Source organism: Pleurodeles waltl, chromosome 3_1 (assembly GCF_031143425.1).
Source record: "Pleurodeles waltl isolate 20211129_DDA chromosome 3_1, aPleWal1.hap1.20221129, whole genome shotgun sequence".
In the NCBI taxonomy this organism is placed as follows: Eukaryota; Metazoa; Chordata; class Amphibia; order Caudata; family Salamandridae; genus Pleurodeles; species Pleurodeles waltl.
Window position 1 is genome coordinate 1,328,252,978 of NC_090440.1, and position 21,921 is coordinate 1,328,274,898.

Here is a 21,921-nt window from a genome sequence, read left to right on the forward strand (position 1 = left end):
AATATTAAACAATGAGTAAAAAATGTTTTACTAATATTTGGGTTTCGATATTCTTTGTGTCGGACAATAATGTTATATGTGGCTCCTATGTGAAATGTTATAGATTCAATCTTTATTTATCCTAAGTTTGCAGAAGTATTTTGGTTAAGGTTTTTTTCCCCTGATCTGCAGCCTTTTGTGTGAATCCACAGGAGCCCTGTTATATTTTGACTGTGGCCCTTCGAGTCCAGTCCACAGAAACATGGTAGTAAATAAATGTAGCTATTGGCAATAGTTGTGTAAAAAAATACACAAAAATCCATTTTATATATCTCTGCTCTCTGCTTTTCTGCTTTTTACTGCTACTTTGCTTCTATTCTAGCTCTGAAGCCTTGAGATCACAAATGTGTATTAAATTGTAGGCTAAAAACATGAAGGAAAAAATGCTGAGTGCATTTGAAGTACTCGGACAGCTCTTAATGTACTGTACGGGGCATGACAAATGAGTGTCTGTGTCGATCAATAAAGCTTTCTATAAAGAGACTAATGGCTCTGTATGAATAACAAGAAATGCACATGGAAACCGGGGTCCTCACAGTCTGCTAGTACTTTTAAAGTTCACCGTCATAACTTTGTTCTGCTTGACCTTCATCAGTGATACCTTCATAGGATTCTGAGAGGCTTGTTGGTTTTCAGCTTGACATCTGACCTTTAAACCCCATTGCCTTTTCTTCTTCACAGCACGATACAATGTCGGCTGCGCTCCGTCAGCCATAAACCTTCCCTTCCTCTCACTGCTTGGCTGTACATTGACGGGTTTCCGAAGCAAATTGGGTCTTTTGATGGTGGTCATATTTTAAAAGCTGTTTCATTGATTATTTTGATGCAAAGTTCTGGAGATTTTGGCTTTAGTGCTGGGAAATGATGTTTGCTGTGTCTACAGGAACATATAAATATTAACTTTGGTTTGTTATATTGCGAACTCCACATGCCAAAGGGCATTCACGTTCCCTGGCAGTATTGCACAGTGAGGTGAATAAATTATATTTAAAGTGATGCAACCGCCTGCTGTTCCGATGTGATAGTTCAGTGCATTTAGCACACTGAGATGAGTATGCAACCTGAAAAGCTCTCTTTTTGAAACTTGGCATGGTTGTCTTAGTATTTCGTCCTGTGAAGATTATAAGAGCAGTACCATTGTGCTTGGTAACAATAGCATATTTTATTTGAGTACCAAGAGGCAATTCTTCCATGCTGTTTGCCACCCCAAGTAAACCCCAAGTAAAGCGCCCTTTTCCCTCCACTGCACTAGGACGTCCTATGCAACACTCTGACTCCTGGAAATATCTTAAGCAAAAATACCTAAATAAGAAAAAGAATACATAATGAATGAAGTGATCCACTGTGTTTCCGTACACAAAATGCCTTAACTTCGACATTTATTTAGAGCTAATATGAATATTCTTCAGTTGATAACTTTACATTTAGGACAGTTCTTCAACAACGTTCCCATGTGACCCCAACACAATGTGAAGGCATCATGACTGGCTATCCACTTACATGAAAAAACACTTTCTTAGATAGGGCCCACACATAGATACTTGGATCTAAGAAAAGTATTCACAAAAATTGAATAGCATGCACATAAGTAAGCGTACAGTCAAACAGAAACAAGAAATGTGCCGCTCATATTTTGTCTGAAACTTCACAAAGATTGCTGACTTTTGACTCAATTGTAATTGCATTTGTCTCACTCTAGACTAGGCTTTCTCGCAGTTGTGCCTCAGTTTGCTGACCTGAAATTCCAGCTTCAAAAGAGTCTATTGAATTTCTTTCTGATTATTAAATAAGCAGTTTACTTTTTTACATTTTCAGAGGGTTGTGATGCACAAAAGACTTAGGGCCTCATTACAACACTGGCGGGCGGCAACCGCCACCTGCCAAGTTGTAACCGCTGTGCGGCCGGCAATGCAACCGCACTCCCACGGTGCCCATTATGACATCCCCGCTGGGCGGAAACAGAGCTTCTGCCCGCCGGCCCAGCGGGAATATGGGCCGCTACAAAGGGAGCCGGCTCCAAATGGAGCCGGCGGTGTTGCGGCCGTGCGACAGGTGGAGTTGCACCCGTCGCACTTTTCACTGTCTGCTGTGCAGACAGTGAAAAGCTGTGTGGGGCTGTGCCAGTGGGGCCCTGCACTGCCCTTTCCGCCAGCCGGAACCGCCATGGAAAGGCTGGCGGGAAGGGGACTCGTAATCCACTGGGCAGCGCTGCCCTGGCGGATTACAACCACCGGTACCAACGTGGTAATCCGCAAGTTTGCACCACCAGCCTGTTGGCGGTGCAACCTCCAAAACAGCCCTGGCTGTCTTTGACCGCCAGGGTTGTAATGAGGACCTTAGTGCCTCATTACGACGATGGTGCTGGCAGGGGGGCCCCTGCACTGCTCATGCCATGGACAGGGGTCCCCCTTTGACCTCCAGGACTGGCTTTCCGCCAGTCTTTTCATGGCAGCGACCCAACCATGAAAAGGCTGGCAGAAAGACTTGTGAGCAGCGCGGCGGCGCTAAACTCAGAACCGCCGTGGCTGACCATGACTCCGACCGGCGGCACCCATCAGGAACCATGTTCCTGGTAGTGGCGGTGGTCCCCTGGCAAGTCTGACCACCAGGGTCGTGATCTTGCGGTCTGACTTCCAGGAGTGCAGCGGTCCGACCACCACTGTGAGTCTGGCGGTCTGAAGACAACCAGACTCATAATGAGACCCTTAGTTTAACTTAATCTAAAATGTTCATAGTGAGATGACCATTTAGTAATGAAGGCAGAGTGGAAGCCAGTGCTGTACGGGCTGCTTACTTCAGTCTAATAATGGTATTGGATTTAGTCTTCTGGAATCAAATCTCTTATTTGAACTTGAGCCCCCACTTGATTCTTACAGAAAAACAACCCTATTCTTGTGAAATCCATGAGCCAAGACATAGCTTTCAAAGGGGTTTTCACTTATGCTCGTGTACAACAACGAAATCATTTAAACTACCCTTGATAATATTGTGTTTTAAAACAATCTTTAAAATAAGTATGTAGTGGGGACAGAATTTCAAAACTCCCTTGGTTTACTTATACATATTATAGGCCTAAATGTATATTTGCAAAATCCTCCTAGGATACATAGAACAGCGGGCAAATAAGAAGAAGTGTACTGAACATGTTGTACAATTTCGATTGGGCCAGGCAGGTTTGTTGTTTATATATCGAGCAAGTTGTCATGTTGCACAAGATATCCCTTGATTAATTTTGTTGTTATATTTCACTGCAGGCAGAGAACTCAGCATTGGCTTTGGAGAATGAAAACCAGAGAGAACAGTATGAGCGATGCCTTGACGAGGTAAGGTGGCGTAGTGTGTTCAAGCAGTTGTTTTCTTGCTCACCTTTTTACCAGACTTTCTGTACCGAAAATTCAATTCAGTCATGCAACAGACACAAAACGTCAATTTAGACTGCAAAATTTCATGGTGTTTGCACGCATTTTATTATTTAGTAGCTGTTTGTGACTTTGTAGTGAATTAAGGTCACTAGTAAATAGTAGCTTGACTCCCAGTTTTTTTTTTTTAACAAATACCTCTCTAACATTCTTGAAATAAATATTCCAAGTCTGAAAAAATGCATTAATCTCTTCTCGAAATGCAGGTGTTCCACAACGTTTTGTAATTGTGGTTAGATAGTGTTGGTGAAAGAAGTAGGTGATCATCACCTAGGAATATGCAGCAAAACTGCTGGTAATATGTCAAAATACTGTTGTGTTGCTGATGTGTTTGTCTTTGTGTCCTAGTAATGTTCATTGGGCGTGTGAGAATGTACATTCGTGAACAATGTGGTAACTGATTCTAATGTTGTAAGTGGCAGACACACTGCTAATTAATGGGTGCTGATGTAAGTTTGTGGTCATAACCATACCCCTTTTAACAAATGTGTGTCAATATATACTGCAGTTAGCAACGAGCTAGTTAATAGGTGCTGTCACAGACTTGTCTGACAACCTAGGAGAAATCTATGCTTAAAAAGGGGTTTATGTGGACCGACATGCTGTGGATCACTTCCAAACTGTGAGATAGACACTTGTCCTATTACTGCCGATGCAGGGTGCAAGAGTGCACTCATTTGTTGTTTATGGACAAAGACTAATTTTATTTCCATAGGGCCAGCAGGTGTGAGAGAAGATCTGTTAAAACCATTAGCACAAGTTTCTCTTTCATAGTGTGAGACAGTATAGATAGACTCTTCAGGGTGTATATTCAACAGTGGCCTAGAGTCACAAAACTTGACATGTCCCGGAACAGTATGCTCCCAAGATGCACAGCGAGGTTTGGGATGGCGAATTACAGGCCAGCCTCTGCACAGCAATGCTATCCTTGGAGGAGTCTGAGGAGTGCAGTTGCAATTTATGTGGTGGCAAACATTGAGTTGATTACTCAAATACTGGCAACCCCTGAAAAGAGCAGTGTGGTGCCTTAGACGTTTCCACAGTGGTCATACTGCTAAAAGGGCTATAGATGAGAACATTGGATATAATGATATTACTTGTACTCTAGTAATAAACAAAATCATACGGTGGGAAGAGTTTTGCAGACCAAAAGTCATCTTAAATTCACATGGTTTAACTTTGACACTGATTCAGCCTTTCCTCATTTTACCAAGTAAACCCTTGTGAGAATAAAGCTATTTTGAAGAATAAATAAGGACCTGCCAGGCCACTGTGAAAGATGAAAGAGTGACTCCAGAAATAAGTGGATGCTTTTGCTTTCTTTAAGGGCAGATCATCAAAAAAGTAGTGACGCCCAATAGGTGAGGAAGGGTACAGGACCAAATATATCTGTGTAAATTGGGCATACAGTATTGGCGATTATGTTTCTGATTCGGGCAGAAGCAAGACAGATTTATGAGAGATCAGGTCAAGGTACTCATGAAAGATTTGTAGGTGTAGGAATGATTGTGGCTGAACCTAGAGCCTAAGGTAAAAGATGCTATTGTATGAACACTAAGCTCGAAATGAATAGGCAGGTGTGTAAAGGTGTTGACACTTTGTTTCGTATCAGAAATTCCTATGATGTAAGGGTTTGTGCAGTCAAGAAGCAGTAGTTCAAATATCATCATATGGCGATTCAGTGCTGCAAGGACGGATTGCTATCACTACAAAAAGCATAATGGAGCTACACAAAAGGTCACTTGAGTTAAGTAATCGTGCCAACTTTTGAATTGCAATCTACATACATATTTCAAACTATGATGCGCCCAGAACAGTCAGCGAGACCTGAGGAGGCGCTGATCAGAACTCATTATGTAGTCATACAGGGAAGACATACCAGACTTCTTACTGGTGTTAGTGCACATGCCCGTTCAAACCCCTAGAACCTAAACTCCTTTAATAATCTAGAGGAAATGAAGTAAGCAATGTGAAAGAATTATAGTCATAGCAAAAGTGAAACCTGCAGTAAAAAGTGTGCACTGTTTCCATTTTAATTAGGATCCACGAGCTCCTGCTTAAGTTATGAAAAAATGGAGAAAAATAAATGTATTGAATGATTTGATTGCGCCTCATTAGAGATGAAAGGTCTAGAACGATCAAATGAGGGATAATAGTTTTATTCATCTAGAAATACTCCCATTTACAATTTGGTGTGTAACACTATGAAGTCAAGCAACTAAGTAGTGTTCAAGTAGCCTTCTGGACTGAGCATCATTATACATTACAAAACTAGGGGCCATTGAAACCCCATTGTCATTTTTAACAAATATTCTGAGAAAACGTAATTCAAAAACACTGGTTTTATGGATAGGTCAAACATTTGTTTATTAGATAGTGAGGGCCTTCTACTGACAAAAGTGAATGTTCACCATTACACAAATATATGTTCGCAAGTGAAATAAGCCGCAAATTGGAATCCATCAGCACTGTCATTTGAAAGTTGACAACTGAGCCTGACACAGAGCTCTGACCTGCTCACCACAGTAGATGTTGTTTCAGGGAGTTGCAACAAAGATCCTTATAATTGATTCGCAACTGTAATAGCATTGAGATTGTGGAAGAAAAATACAAACTATGAAGCAAAAATCAGATAGGCTTGTAGAGCCGAATGACCAATCCAGCGCAAGCGTTTATATTTTTATTTTGTTCTATTGCTTAGTTCATTCAGAAACACAAATACCTGAGTAATCAAAGGAGAGGGCAGGTTCTAGAGCAGTCACGTGTGTTAACAAAACTCTCTTAAGGGGGTTTCAGTTCGCAAAGTAAATCATCACTTACGGTTTATCTGCTTGCAGGTCAGATGCTTCTTTTGGCCTATTTCTTTTTCACAATCTGCTGGCTAAATTGTGCACCCTAATTGATGGAAGGCTTAACAACATAGCTAGCATGCATTGCAGGTGCAGTACTTCACGTGGAACTGGTCTGCATCCTAACAAGTGACCATAGTAGTCTCTTAAAGAGAACGTTGAGGCCCACTGGAAGCCACTGCTTGAGAGACCAAGTCTACAATAGGAATTGAACCTCTCATAAGCTCCTGAGTTCATTGAGTAGAAGTGGGGTGCACTGTGCCACTAGTGCTTAACTTGAGACAGTGGTTTCAGCTGTTGGGCACCAATACTGAATTCTTAACACCGGTTCTAATGACAGTCCACCACATGGTTCTGCTGTCTGTCTAGTTTTGAGATGAGCACAACAACATTGTTAAATAATTCAGTTTACATTAAAAATGAATAATACTTGGCACTCACACCATTCTTAGAGCTTTGGACGGCCTGGACAGTCTGAAGTGTCACACTTATAGGAGTGCGATGATTGGTAGTTGTTTTGGTACTGTCTTGGCAGCGCTGGCAGGGGCAATGGTGGTGGAGGTTGCAGTGGCCTTCAGAGGAGGGCCCTGGCCAGGATTGTGTAGTACCCAATATTTTATATAATAACTCGTATACATTAAGTATATTTGCAATATAAACAGTAACAAGAAAATAGAAAGCATACAATATATATATATATATATATATATATATATATATATATATATATAAACAAACAATGCAACACATTATTTCAGTGGGACATTAATCTCATGTGGAAACCACTAACCAGATCAGATCAACAAGTAGTGAAATGAAAATTGGGCCCCTTATAAACAAACTAGTTCACAATACACCTGAACCGGAAATAAACAGAACTACTGCACCGGTGTGCAGATCCAGGAATACAAGGGTCACAAACAGTGAATGTTTCCAGAGATTCAAATAGACAGACTAACAACACTGAGGACCGCACATTTCATTTCACAATTGGTTACCGTGCGTCTATTTGATATCAATGAAGGATTGTGACCGAAAAGGTCTTCAAATATTTAACAAACACAAAGCAAACACAACGGCAACATCAGTGTTGATGCTACCTGCAAAGTCAAAGGATGGTGTCTGGGAGCCTGTGTGCATCCGCGTGGAAGCTCAGGAGGTATACAGACCTGGGCATGCTGTGATGGACAGTGGGCCACAAGCCCTGAACCACAGAGAACTTACAAAAAAGTCCTCGCGGGTGTCTTTGGCATCTCTCCTCTCTCAGAGCTTGCTAGGGGCTTCTACGCAAGGCAAAGACAGCAGGAAGGCAGGTCAGCTTTGATTCAGCATGCCTTTCAGCCTAAGTGATTACAAGGAAGAAGTGGCCAGCAAGTTGAAAAGGTGGTCATTGAGCAGCCAGACAGCTGCAGCTTATAACTCTACAGTTAGCCAGCTGGGCAAATACACACTCCACTGTCAATCGATGCACAGATTATTATTTTAGTTTACATGTTTAGGAAGGGGTCGAGGCCAGATAACTCACCAGAATAAGCATGCCAGGCCTCAGGTCGAGCCTCTAAATTAAGATGGCTTTGACTGGAAACCATGCAAAATCCCTCCAGACCAGCTTCTGCACAAATAAAGGGCTTGTAGAAGAAGTGGGCTATTTGTGTTTTTTTCTCTGTGGGCAACAGTCACCGAACAGCTTGTAAATGTCAATATTACATTTAAATAAATGTTCATGCGCAATAACGGGTAACCCTAATGAGAGATACATCGTTAATGCATGATAACACTTTTTTTACCGTGATTCACTCATGGAGAAATTTAGGAATTCAGCAGTTGACAGTTATAATATTCACAAACATTGTGCTTAATAAAATATAAATTAACACCTGAGGTCCCGTCTGCACAAAACTCATAGGCTTCAGATTATTCTGGATGGCAGGTAGGCCACATCTCTTTCATTAGGAACACAAAATACCCTGGCATCTATAAACATGGCATCTACAAAGATGGCTAGGGGAGATTTCCTCGTTGAGACTACAAGGACGGCAGAGCAATCAAGGTTCTCCTCTTTCTCACGGCCTGCCAAGTGGTGCCCCTTTGAAGCACAAGATCTGAAGTTTAAGGGGTTCCTTTTGATTAACGCACCTTCAAATCTGCCAAAATCAAACATTCAGGGAATAGCTGTGGGCATATTGAAAATGACAGGGTGAGCCAGACGCTGTGCTGGCGCTGGACTATTGTCTGCACAGTATATTAGGGAAATAAAGTGTAAAGAATATAGATAGATGTTCTTATGGCAAAAAATAACCTTTTCATAGCATGTGCATAATCACGAATAGACTGTCGTTTATAGGTTTGTGCTAGAAATAAAATCTCATCTTTCAGGAAGAAGAAGTGGTCTTTTGGGTTGCCCTTTTGGGTTGCCCTCTGTAAACGCAGACATTGCCACTTTGTCTTGCCTTTGTGACCTCCTGACTTTGCCAATAGACTTTACCCAGTTGTAGATCATCCCCGATGCTGTGAAGCAAGATTAAGTAAGGAAAAAAAATATTGGTGCACAAACAAAATATGCACTTGCCTTCGAAATTATGTGGCTGCTGTTTTTTCTTTTTATTTGCTGATCCAACTCGCATGGGCAAATGAAAGGGGAAAAGTGTTCTTTTTTTGGAAGCAGGGGCCATATGTACGAACAAATTTTCCCATAGTCACAGAATGGGCAAAACTGCTTGCTACATCTGGCCCCAGGTGAGGGAAAGCAACAAGGGTGGGGTCAGTGAATGTAGCCCAAGGGGTCGGTGAGCGCTGAAGCAAAACTTAGGGCTAGAGGCAACATGGAGGGTGCAGGTGGGGTGAAGGCAGGAGATAAGGGGGAGTAAATGGTGGGAGAGAGCAATGTGGAGGGTAGGGGAGAAAAGCAAATGGGTGAGAGAGCAGCATAGATCTAAGGGGGAGAAGCACATGGGCAAGAAAGCAACATAGAGAAGAATACAAATGAGGATGAGGGCATCACGGAAAGGGGGCAAGGGAGAACTAAACGGGTGAAAGAGAGAGGTACACTAGGGAGGCAACTGGAAACCAACTGCACTCTTGAGGAGTACTTAAAAAGAAAAATGTACCTCCTGAAAAATCGAGCAATGTAAGGACACAGAAATGTATCCATGCTCTAAGAGAGCAAGCACAAGAACAGTAAGGAAAGCCCACCACACTAACAAATAAGAAGCAACCAAATGAGAGTGACAATTGCCACCCAACTGTAAGCAAATGGCGGGCTCCAAGCCAACTGTAAGCTAACATTATGGCTTGGAACAGACAGTGCATGACTGGTAGGTAAGGCCTAAAAATGGTTGAATACAAATTGAGTGATTAAACTGATGGTTCTACCTTTACCTGTTTTTAATGTGTGCCTGAGAAAATGTTGTATAGATTTGATCACACACTAAATATCTGAGGATCACAACTTTAAATGACAATTTGGTGCGGATTAATTACCTTTCAATATAGAGATATGAATGTGTGTGGATATATATAATGTTCCTTGATTTGACTGTGATTTCACAATTTTTTCTTTTCTGAGCCCATTCTTCACTTTACAAAATAAATACTGTAATCCCTCACAGGTAGACACAAAAGGAACAGCTATAATAACAAAACAGCCCTAACTTTACTTTCGATTATATTGACATCAATTTAAATAATGTTTTGCTAAAAACGCATAATACGTTCTGAAGGGTAAACATATAACCGATATTAAATTTCTATGGAATTTCAAAGGGACTGCATATAATTTGACAGCAATACCAAAGGACTAGAGAACAATTTACTTTATGACAGAAAGTACTTAATTAATTCATCAGGACGGAAAAATTAAATTGCCTGTCACTCACTTAAATATGATCAAGACCGTTAGGCTCTTTTTTTCACACTACCCTGGTTAATTTTTTGTCCCTTTATTTTTCTCTGAGGAGTATTTAACAGAAGAAGAATTACTTTGTAGTCAAGAGTAGCTGGTTTGCACTTCATTGTTATTTTACACTTTCTGTGGTAAGGACATTTCTTGTCAGTATGCAAAAATAATTTATTACCCGAGGTTTGTTTGCTTTTCAAGAACATCAAGCATTTTTTTTAGTGTCTGGGTAGGATGGTGGCTGTCAGGAGCTAGTGTTTGAAAACCGCGCAGAGCATCAAAGCAGATGGTAAACAAGCATTTATAATGCAACGGGTCTCGCGTTTGCTCATGTTGGAGCTGATCGCGTTGTAAACTCCTAACCCGACTTTTCACCTATCGGGCAAAAGTGCATTTATGTACATAACCCGAAAAAGTGAAATTAACTATGTAAAGCGCTCGACTTCTGCCAAGCGAGATCGCGCTCATAAATTAGAGAAAAAGAAGTCCACGAGCCAGATGGAAAACAGCGAGCCTCGCATGTTTTCTGTACTTGGTTGCTGCGCTCGAGGAGGCCTAGCTACCGGAGAAGGCATGACGTATGCGTGCCTTCGACTAATGAAAGCAAGGAGATTTTATCAGGCAAGCCCACGAACCAATAAAAAACACTGACGTGAAGTTGACAGGGCTCAAAGCCCTTTTCTAAATACTAAAGCATCTCGCTGCGATACGCATGCGCGAGCGCATGCAACGCAGGCTCGACCCTAAAAATGTACCAACTCGACTTGAACAGCTCATAACATTTGTGATGCATGGTGTTGATTTGCGTACTTTGCTATTTCATGTCCACATTGCTGCGGAGATCGATCTGGAGGACAGAAATGTCATCAGAAACTTTAGAAGATAACACAATGTAGATCTAAGGAGGGTATGCAAGACCCAGACTGTCAAAACATATTTTGCACCAATCTATATGCTCTCCACGCCAAATGTTCTATGACTGGAGTTAAAATAGTACGCACAACGACTCCTGATATAAAGTGTTTTTTAGGGAAGTTTTGAAAGTGTATATTTTGGAACCTATGGTTTTGGCAAACAATTGTTTTAAAGTCTGTAGTTTCATACATAATTCGCTAATGTTTAGAATTCTGGCAGTGATCTCTGATAGGCTCCTAGAGCACACGCCTTTTATTAAAGCATAAAAAGACAATTCAGAATATTGTTTCTATAGGGCAGCCCCATGCCTTATAGTTTGTACTTTCTTTCACAAATACGACTCTGAGATGATAGAGCACCTTAGTCATATTTTTAGATTTAATCCACCCACATGCAGTCAAATACAGTATTACCTTGTCATACAAGTCCCCAAGCATCAATTTACCTCAAAACTTTCTATTTTCTCCCTTCCTGTCTGGACCTCTTGCTGTTGTCCTCATGCACAGAACTGCCCTGTTTATGTCAGGAACGTTTACCCACTCCCTCTATCCTGTTCCACTTCTGGGTCAGGTATTCCTTACATGTGCTCTGAGCACATAGATTTGGGTTCACAGCACCACTGAGCTCTATATATGAACAGAATAAAATAACTGGTCTGCTTCACCTCCCTCCCTACTGAAAAAGCTTGAACACCACAAGGGGCTTGAAGTATGAATATGCATGCTTAACATAGTGTGAGATGAGAGATCGATCTATTGGTATTATTTGTACAAGGCCTCTGACCATTACCCTATATCTTTTCTTTCAGTACCTTTTTTCATTAAGTGGAACCTGTTTCATGGTTTCCATACATCATCATCTCTAGACATTTCCATGCAATTTTTGGTATTATGTGTATTGCTATTGACATTATTACGGAGAAAGATCAAACTAGCTCGAGGGCAAAAGAGTAAATGCTAACAGTGGGAAGGAGTCACATAAGCAGGGCAGGGGAAAGGGGCAGTTAAAGTTGATGTGGACAGAAAGCCGGGGCTCCTGAGGTTCATTTTCAGTGGCAAATGAGGAGTACTATGATGAAAGATGTTTTCAGCTTCTTTTGGAAGTGGGAGAATGAAGAGTTAATCCTAAGGTGCGGAGGAGGTTGATTCCTCTTGGCAGTAATGAAGCATATTGTGTCATATTCTCCCATAGGTTGTTATTGCATTTTGACATATGGTTTAGCCAATATAAGAAACTAGCTACAGACTTGAGACAGTTGAAGGATTGGTACAAGGAGTTTTTTCCATTGCAGCTCAGCTGTTGCACCTCTGGTGTAAAGAAAGTTTTGCCCCTGCTATCTCTTGACTACGCTGTACAACAATAGTGTTATATTTTATTAGTTTAATACTTTTATGTATGGTACACATTTTAGAACTGCAAAGGCCACCATTTAGTAGGGCCAGTCTAATTATGTGTGCAATGCAGATATCAAAATAAGCTAGCAGTTTTAAATTTATGACTGGCTCTATGTCGTTTTACCACCAGTCTATTGTGTCTGGAACATTGTGGCTGCAAACACTTCCAGATCATGTTAAAATGAAATCACGATTTGTTTTACTCCAGATTATGTTATCTAGTTTAGTGAGACTAAGTTTGAGGTTGCTAGGTCCTTCACAAAACATCTATCAAGTTCTAACTCTAAGCATGAAAGATTAAAAAAGAAATCATTTGAATTAGGCTACACACCATTTCACCATTTGTGCTTCCGATTTGATTCTCAATGCTTATTAGCATTGTAAAATTTATTTATTTATTTTTAAAATTATTATTTCTACAGTGTGTGCTTCTGACAAGGATCCACTTTGTAGCACAGGTGAATTATTAAATGTCTGGATGTGGTGTCCATGCATCTAGAACACATGGATGGTGAAAACTGCAGATCTTGGTGGTTCAGTTCTTTTCAAACTTACTCCTCAGGATTATTAGACTAGGCGGTCTGAGTTAGAACTTGGTAGATGGAATACTCCATCACAAATGTGACGTATATCTCACCCCCCATATTAAGATCTCTATATGATATCATGGGATTTTAATACAGCAGAAGGATATCCACCACATTTGTGACTGAGTTTTCTCCTCCCCCAAGTTCTAAATCAGGCCCTAGGTGTCAAGGGCAGTCTCAGAGACAACTATAGAGTCATATTTATCGCAAACAGAAGAGACTTTCTTAAAGGCACACATCTACTTTTTACAACAGTGATGTGGCTTGTTTACTTTGTGATCCTTAGTTGAATCATCTCTCTCTAACGTAATTTTCACTTCTAAACGGAGTCAGATTTTGAAACATCACAGATTAGCCTGCATTAATACTAACTTCAGGAGTAAAAGAGCCATATTTATCTTTTGGTGCGTCGGCTTCCATACGGTTGGGCCCAAAGCAACTCTGTCTTCATGCTTAGAGCAACTTTGAAGGAAAAAACAGGGAGTCTGAATGACAAAAAAGTGTAGAAATATGTGTAGAGATGCAAACTTCCACTTGAACATACTTTTACACATTTTTCCAGTTCACAGATGAGGTAGATGTTAGTGTATGCTCACCCATCTTCCACAGCCACAGACTGATGGTTTTGGATCAAATGTCATAGTTTGATGTACACAGTTAAGGGTTTGTTGTGGGCTGATGGGTAAGGTATTAGACTCTCTCTAAAGGTTAAGGGTTCAAGTTCTGTTGGCTCAATTGTCATGTATCTCCTCAAAGGTCTGGTCAATTACAAAGAAGTCAATGTATATAATGAAGATGTACACCTGGAAAACATTGTCAGTTACAGCTTTCCAGACTGACTCCGGGAAAAATCATTTGACTTATTCAGGCTTAGGCATTTACACAGAGAACTCTACTCAGAGTGCGCTTACCCAAAAGTGAACAGCAAGTGTCAGTGTGCAGTTACAATTTTTTTTTTCTCTCTCCTTTTTGAACAACTTTCTTGTGGGTGTTTAATTCACCACCCTACCCTAGAAAAGGATTTGCTCCAGCCATAGCCTTAGCAAATCTGTGACAATTTCCAGGAGGAAAACGGTAGAAGAGCAGCTTTGAATGTTTGCAAACAGATGTGTATCTTAGCCTTTACTTACAACTCAGAAAGCTAAGCACCCCTTTTTACTCCCACTTTCTACCTCCTTTGTTGAAATTGCATTAGTGTAATTTTACACGCTCATGGCTTAGAAATAGCAGGTGTAAACATATTTATGCATGTTAATCCTTTCGTGAATACCTAAAAATGTAAGTACAGCCACTTCCCAAAAACGTCTTTGTGAATTGGGTGTAATGTGACTGAAGGACCACCATGACTTTACAAAATGGCAGACGTGCCACCACTTAGAACTTTCTAGAGACAGACCACAAAAACAGGGGTCTTTCTTCTGGAATGGCATAACTAAAGTCCTCCACATGCTGCAATTTTTCTCCAAGAGTGTGGGTGATATTTTGCACTTTTTCCATCCTGGACACCCATAGTTGACAAGGCTAACACAGAGAGAATAAGCACATCAGAAGTAATAGCGGCGGATGGACCACTCTAAATACGATGCCCATACAATATTACAAGTGCTAGTGTCATGACTGTCAAATGTTTTCCCACAAACAGAGCAATCCATTACTCCAAAATTGACAAGATCACATTATCCTAACCTGTAAATCTGGAGAGGGAACCAAAAGAAATGTCATTATCAAATCTGACAATTTTAGTTTGATCCCTGTGTCTGCCATTCCTCTAATTGAGGCCCTATGTCAACAGGTTTTCATGTTGGCAAACGCATTTTCCAACTTGTGAGGCATACAGTATGCATGGCGGGGTGGGGAGCATCAAACACATATATGGGCAACTATCATGCATTAAATCTAATAGCACAAACGTATACAAATGTTACGGAACGTTGGAAATTCGAAGTATTCTTAAAGCAGAGTAACGTTTGGAAACAGTATGGTGGAATTTCAGATGAGTGTGATGTTGACTTTTTATTTATAGATCTGCCAGCAGGCATCTGCACTTAAGCTTGCCCCAACAATAAAAACAAGCATATATTTCCCTTGTACAGAACAGAAAGCAAAAATAAGGTACTGTAATAATATTGTAATTTGATTAAATACTTGATGCAAGAGAAAATGAATGTGGTCAAACTCTAGCATTCTCACAAATCCCAGTTGGATATAGAGTTAAACTAATCAATGGTCAGTAATCTGATTCAAGTCAATTACACACTGTAGTGTGAATGCCCTGAAACCACATTCTGGTGATAGTAAGTATTTCATCTGTCTGCAGCTGTTTATATAGCAAGCTGTCATTATAGATCTACCAACACGTCCAGGCTGTTATCTGTTCCGCTGTACTAGGTGCGAGTAAACATTTCTTGATTAAAAGAGGACTATTAAGATGTAGAAACAAACAGAAAGTTGATAAAAATAGATGGCTTTTAATTTTATATTCGAACAAACTGCACCAGGCTGTGGTATTTACTAAATACTGTTCTCAAAAGTATATTTAATATGCTGTTTTCTACCAGGGTGATAAATTAATAACATCCTCGTGAAATCTTTCCCAAAATATGTATGTCCTAAGTAAACCCTCGACCCTCAAAATCCAATATTTTGGCATGTTAAAAAACAAATGGAACTAAAACTTAGGAAATATGAACATATTGCTATCATTGGCCTTACTCTAATGTTTAAGGCCATACGTGAACTGCATATCCCATTCATTTGTAGTCGTTCAAAATAACCATCATGTCATCAAGTGTTTTGCTTTTACCTTGGACAACGTACATGCCTAATTCGTATTAAAGCAAAAGGGGAACATGGGTTTTTGCTCTTTACTGCATAGTATACACAATTTAATGTTTTTTAAGTTTGTTGTATGGCAGGGATTTCTTCCTGACTATATTCTTACCAGAGGTGATATCGGAACTATCCGCATATGTGCTGTAGACTGTAGGAATAAAGTGGTCACTCTTATTAGTAGTAAGCTAAAGTTGTGACTTACCTGTCAATGATTCTACAGATTTCTCTACGGCTCATAAAGCCACAGGTAAGTAATCACAGCCACGCAAGACTTACAATGTCAGAGGCCAGATGAGGAGAGTCTTGGCATGGGCTAAAATCATCTCCACCCTGAAATCAAGTTTAATATGACATGCAGTAGTGTATTTTGGTGGCTAGGTGGCTTGTGAGTGCCTCACCTCGAAACAGCGCCTAAGTCCAATACAGGAAGTACCAGTGTTATTTAAAATTCTAATCTGTCTAAGGAAAACTAGTTCTCTAGTGACCAAGAAAGATAACTTATTACCTGGCCAAGTCATACACTTATTTGTAATCATTTATTTATCAGGACTTGAATGCAGTGTAGCTGATAAATGCGCTGGTAATGCCTAGAGTGAATTTGAGGAGAGGATCCTCAGCACAAGTAAAAAGTGAATGGAGTAGCCAATGGGCTTGTTAGCAAAAAATATAAAATAGAAATGTCAATTTGTGAAATTCTCAATAGAGGTGACAATCCCAAAGAAAGTGATGGTCCAGGAAAAGTATATGCTTCTTAACAATGATAAAACACACCATTGACTTCCAGCAGCCCATTTAAGATAATTTAACTAACACGTTTGAGGGTCAAGCAAAAACACTAAAGGTTCTGAGTATGACATAAAAGCAAAAATGGAGAAACTCAAAGTCACAAAGGAGGTTTTCATTCATAATGACAGTGATTGTTTAAAACAAAGGTCCCCGCTCAAGAGGGGAATATGGAAATTAACCCCAAAAAATGTTGATCATAATACGTAGCCAAAGTATCACTGTGGTAGGAGAGTGGGTTTCACATTGGTAGTTGTGAGGCAGCTGACCTTTTCCTGGACAGTCAAACCGATAGAGAACGTCAGAGGAAAACCGACCTTTGGATACCAAGCAGATATGGAAAATGGATACACAGTGTTTAGAATAGAATAATGTACCTTACTTCAGAAGAATGCAACACACCACGGACATGAAAAGGTCAAGGTTTAGGATCAGAGAAGGATCCTTTTTGCATCATCTAATGTTGCTTGAGTGACATGAAGTACTGAAAACGTGAATGCCATGGCATATATACATTCTATTTGAAAAATGCTTAATTATTAAATAAACAAGTCTTTAAAACCATGTGTACAACAACATTTTCTATCCAGCAGTGTCATACCCAGCATCCGCTACTAAAGTCTGGCGAACAGATTTTTTTGCGAGCTTAGAGATTTTTAAGAACCTACCTCTATTCTAATAGATGGGTTCCTAAAAAAATGGAATTGTAGTGGGTCAGAATCTAACCAACCTTGTGACTCACAACGATTCATTACCATCACAAAGATGGAGGCCTGCTGGTTAAGCGGACCACTATTTCTGCGATTAGTGTTAAATAAAGCAATCATGTCTTTAAATGCAGCTCGTTTTTCTTAAAGGAAAATGGGATGCATTTAAAAAAAAAACAGAAAAAGTTTCTCAATTGTTTTTTGTTTTTGTTTTTACGAGTAAGCAGTGGACCCATAGACCACTGCCTACCCCTAAAAAATGTTTTTTTCAATGTTCTCAATGGAGAATGGGTCCTTCCGGATCCCTGACTGTTTGAAAATGGATTACCACTACCTTGGTGTAGTCAGTAAAATAATATTGTTTTGAACCCTGATTTCTAGTGCAGAATATTAATACATACCAAAAGGAACTGGTAATTTGAAGGGACGCCCTAAACTTGACCTTTCGAAATACTGATTCACTATGGTTTCCTAAACCTATTTAAAGATTCGGAAATCCTTTTCCAAATCGGTAAATGGACTTAGTTTATTTAGTATATTCGAAAAAGGGTATTAGCTTCACAAACCCTCTGGTTTACTGAATCAGAGGATTTTCAAATACTAAAACCCTTTGCACACCTGCCTTCAAATTTGAGTTTGAAAACATAATGACCATTTTTTGATCAAAAGCTCAGTTACTGTATCAGAGGAGTAGTGGTAAAAACAGTGTATGATTGTCCAAGTTGCTGACATCCCAGTTTTACTACCCCAACTTCACATCATGGGTCAACCTCATATTGTGTTGTTTTTGGGGTGTTGGGACTCTGTGACTTGCCTAGGACAACCTAGCTTGAACATGAAATTGCAGATGAAATAGTGCATCGTAAATGCAAGAAGATGCCTAAATGGACATTACCACAAAATGTATTAATGTTGTCTTTGTTGTTTTTGTTCTCCTCCAAGGTTGCCAACCAGGTTGTACAAGCACTGCTGACTCAAAAGGTTGGTAATTTATTCACTAATTAAACAGAATAGTTAAGTAGATGCATGTGCTGTTAAAATCAGTATCAAATGACTGTGTACATGAATAGCTGAGATGATGATCTTGCATGATTCCATCACTAAGGAGTATGAGCTAGAAAATAGTCAGAGAAAAAGTGTTCTTTCTCCCAATAGTTTTTTGTCTAACTGCGTTTGAAAGGACAAATGGTAGTCTGTGTACATTAACGCCTTCTCTATATTTGTATGACTTTGTAGCATCCATAAGTCACCTCAATAACATCTCATTCCCTTTTTTCCACCTTTGCATGGATACTGGTGTAAATCATTGTGCCAGGTGGGCTGGTTGAAATGGTGTGCCCGATGAATATTGAATCAACAGTATTGATGGTACAGAATATTGATTACATAATATCAAAAATAAAATATCAACCGTAGATTTTCTATACCCTTTCACATATATGTACCTACACTGTACACATATCTACAAGGTACGTAGGTGTGAAATTAGGAACAGTAAATCTATTCTTTCCTATAAGCACTTACCTTTCAATATTGTGTCCATCGATATTCTGCTCTTTATATTTGTATGCACAATATTATTGGTGTTGATATTCAGTAGTACAATGTTGAAATATATTGCCAGCATACTGTTTCTGTGGCATTAGATCATTTGTGGCGTTGAGACAAGAATCCAGTTAGGGGGAATTTAAGACAGAGGAGTGATTTCTAAATAAAGCCTACTCAGTTTCACATCAAGGAGAGGAACAGTGGAGTCCCTGTTTGGATTGCTTTGCTGCTGTTCAGGGCAAACCCCAATATCTTACTTTGCAGAACTCGTAGCTTTCGTTTGATGCTCTTGGGCACTCAACTACTGATCACATTCTCTTCCAAAGAAATCTGCCAAAGAATCCAGGGTATACTAGTCACCTCCCAATACCCTTCACGTTCATCACATAACTTACCCAGATCCCAACATGTTTATCCCAAACCCTAGTATCTCTTCTAAAATGGCATCCGCACACTGGCTAACAGAATCTGCCAACATATTCTATGGAATGATCAGGAATAACGCCTGAAGCACATCTCCCTAACTCAAACTTTAGGCTCACTTTAAAACTCACCACATTTCCCAAGATAAACTGCAGTAGTGTCACAATATATTTATGTGCTACAGAGACCATTCAGGTTTGCAAGCCAAAGAAGCCTTAATCAGGTAGCCAATTTCCTTTACACTTTGCATTAGCTTAACACCTGCTCTTCATAATGGAATTCAATGTGGGTTTTTCCCAGTATCAAGTAGCCCATCTGTAGTTTATCCAAAATGTAGGACCTGTGACTGATTGTTGATATTAGGATACCAGAAGCATCTCTTCAGGACTAACCCTTCTGCATTGGATACTAGCAGCTAAGCAGATTCAGTGCATTGTTCCTGGATGCATTAACAGCAGTGGATCAGTATCTTCAAGAGAAAAAAGAGTTAACTTCCTAACTAGGTTTCTTAGATCAGCCAATCTTTGTTTCCTACAGATACAAAAACTAATTCATGATGTCAATGAGAGCAACCATTCTCTGTGATTTGGAACAACATACCACCAGAGTTGAAACAGCAAACTAACACTGATGAGTTTTAGAAAGGCAATTAAGACGTCCCTCTTCTCCAACCGATTGTCATATTTATTCCAGAAGATGGGCATCTCCAACTGTTGCTCTTTACTGAAAGGGCTTTCAGTGACTACCCCGTACTCTGGTTCTTAGAAATCTTTTGGTTTGTAGTGAGCACCTGGTAACTAATAAAATAAAGTCAAACACATCATATGCTTATAGTGACATACAACCAGGTTTCATAACACAAACCAGTCTCCCTCCTTAAACATACAAGATGTGGAAGGAGGTGAGGTTCGTGGAATGGGATATGATGTAAAGGCTTAACAACTGCTGGTTTTTGCACTTGACCAGACTATCATGTGATGATGGACAAATCTCTTTGTCTCTATGTGCCTCAAATTCTAAATATATGTAATGAAGGTAAGAGGATAATAGCTGGCCCAATTACATACTCACACCCTATAACAATCAGATCATGATTCAACTGGACCCTACACACTAGATAATGCTAAATGGAGCACCACATATTTGTGATGTTCCTGCTACAATAAAAGTATTTTCTGTAAAGGGCCCTGCTGCTCGGTGGAGCAAGGTCCTCAGGATATGAATTTCCCAAATGAACTAATTTTGAGATTTACTGCAGGGACACTGATGAAGGAATGTGTGTAGAGAGTAGATGCAGGGCTGCTCAGTGAGTTAAACCCTCATGGCTAATATTTGACAACTACAGATCACATTTTCAAATCTAAATGATGCTAAATCAGCCATCCATGCTTTAAATGCCAGAAAATTGTGTGGAATTGAATTGTCTAGAAACTGTCATTTACAACACTTTAAAACATCAGAAGTGCGGTACATAGTACTGTATAAAAGTGAGTTCTTGTTGTTACTCGATTTGCAAAAATGTTAAACTTCCTTTTTAGTGTCCGTTAAAACTTGACTGAAATTACTACATCCACCGCGGTCGTACAAAACTATGCATGGTTTAGTAAACTAAGAGAGGGTACTTGTCGATGAGTTTGTCAATATGTGAAAGATAAACACGACAGAAATACAGTAAATGCAAAGGTAGACATAGATAATCATTGCCACTTTTAATACTGGACAAGGTATCATTTTGTACACTGATAAATCATACCATTCACTTTCGAGGTTGGGCTAGCCGAGCAAAGAAAACATGCAAATGATCCAAGAAGTATCACAGTGATTCATACATTCATGATCCCTGTGCTTTCCATACATGCATACAGTAACATAGATCGTAACATAATTATCCAGGATTACCCTTTGTGCTAACTAACCAGGAACATGTGGGCCCTACTCAAGTGGGTGCCTACTGGTCATGTAATGGTTACCATACAATAATCTATAAAGATTTGCAAAGCATGTCAGTGGAAATAAAAGGCCATTTGACTTCAGTAGATACAACTTGTTAAAGGCAAGTATTTAAATAAAAGGCAATATTACAGTGCAGGTTTATATATTTGAACATATGAAGCAGACAAAAAGGTAACATTTGCAATCATTATTGCATGAAATCACTGTTTTCGACAAAGAAGCTGAGAAAATCATCAGAAAGAACTGTACAGTATTGTACTCAAAGGAAGTAGTACGAGTGAATGTATCAAACTTGCTAAGACTAATGAGGCACCAGTTAGTTCTAGAGGAAGACCTTATATATTAGTGTGCTTGCACAGAAGGCAACAGCAGTTAAGGCAATTAAAATGCCAGAGTGGTAGAAAAATAGCATAGAAAAATAATACTGCCAACAGGACCTGTTAAATAAGCTGGAGATTGTATTAAGGGTAAAGGTTGAACGTTAATATTGAAAGAGAGAGATGTTGTGTCTACAAGGAATGTGAAAATGCAGAAACATTTACTGACTACTTTTGTAAAATATTGACAATAAACAAAC

At 39.7% G+C, this 21,921-nt stretch overlaps 1 protein-coding gene across 3 annotated transcripts in view; it reads left to right on the plus strand.

Moving 5' to 3' along the window:
* The window catches only part of NCKAP5 (NCK associated protein 5), a 671,283-nt gene that overhangs the window by 435,475 nt on the left and 213,887 nt on the right, over positions 1 to 21,921 (plus strand). For all 3 annotated transcript variants that reach the window (XR_011201523.1, XM_069224677.1, XM_069224678.1), the window contains exons 6-7: positions 3,294 to 3,362; positions 18,363 to 18,401. Coding sequence is in view for 2 of the 3 variants with exons in the window: in XM_069224677.1 (XP_069080778.1) it covers positions 3,294 to 3,362; positions 18,363 to 18,401 (108 nt within the window). In the remaining variant the exon portion in view is untranslated. The remainder of the gene's footprint in view (positions 1 to 3,293; positions 3,363 to 18,362; positions 18,402 to 21,921) is intronic.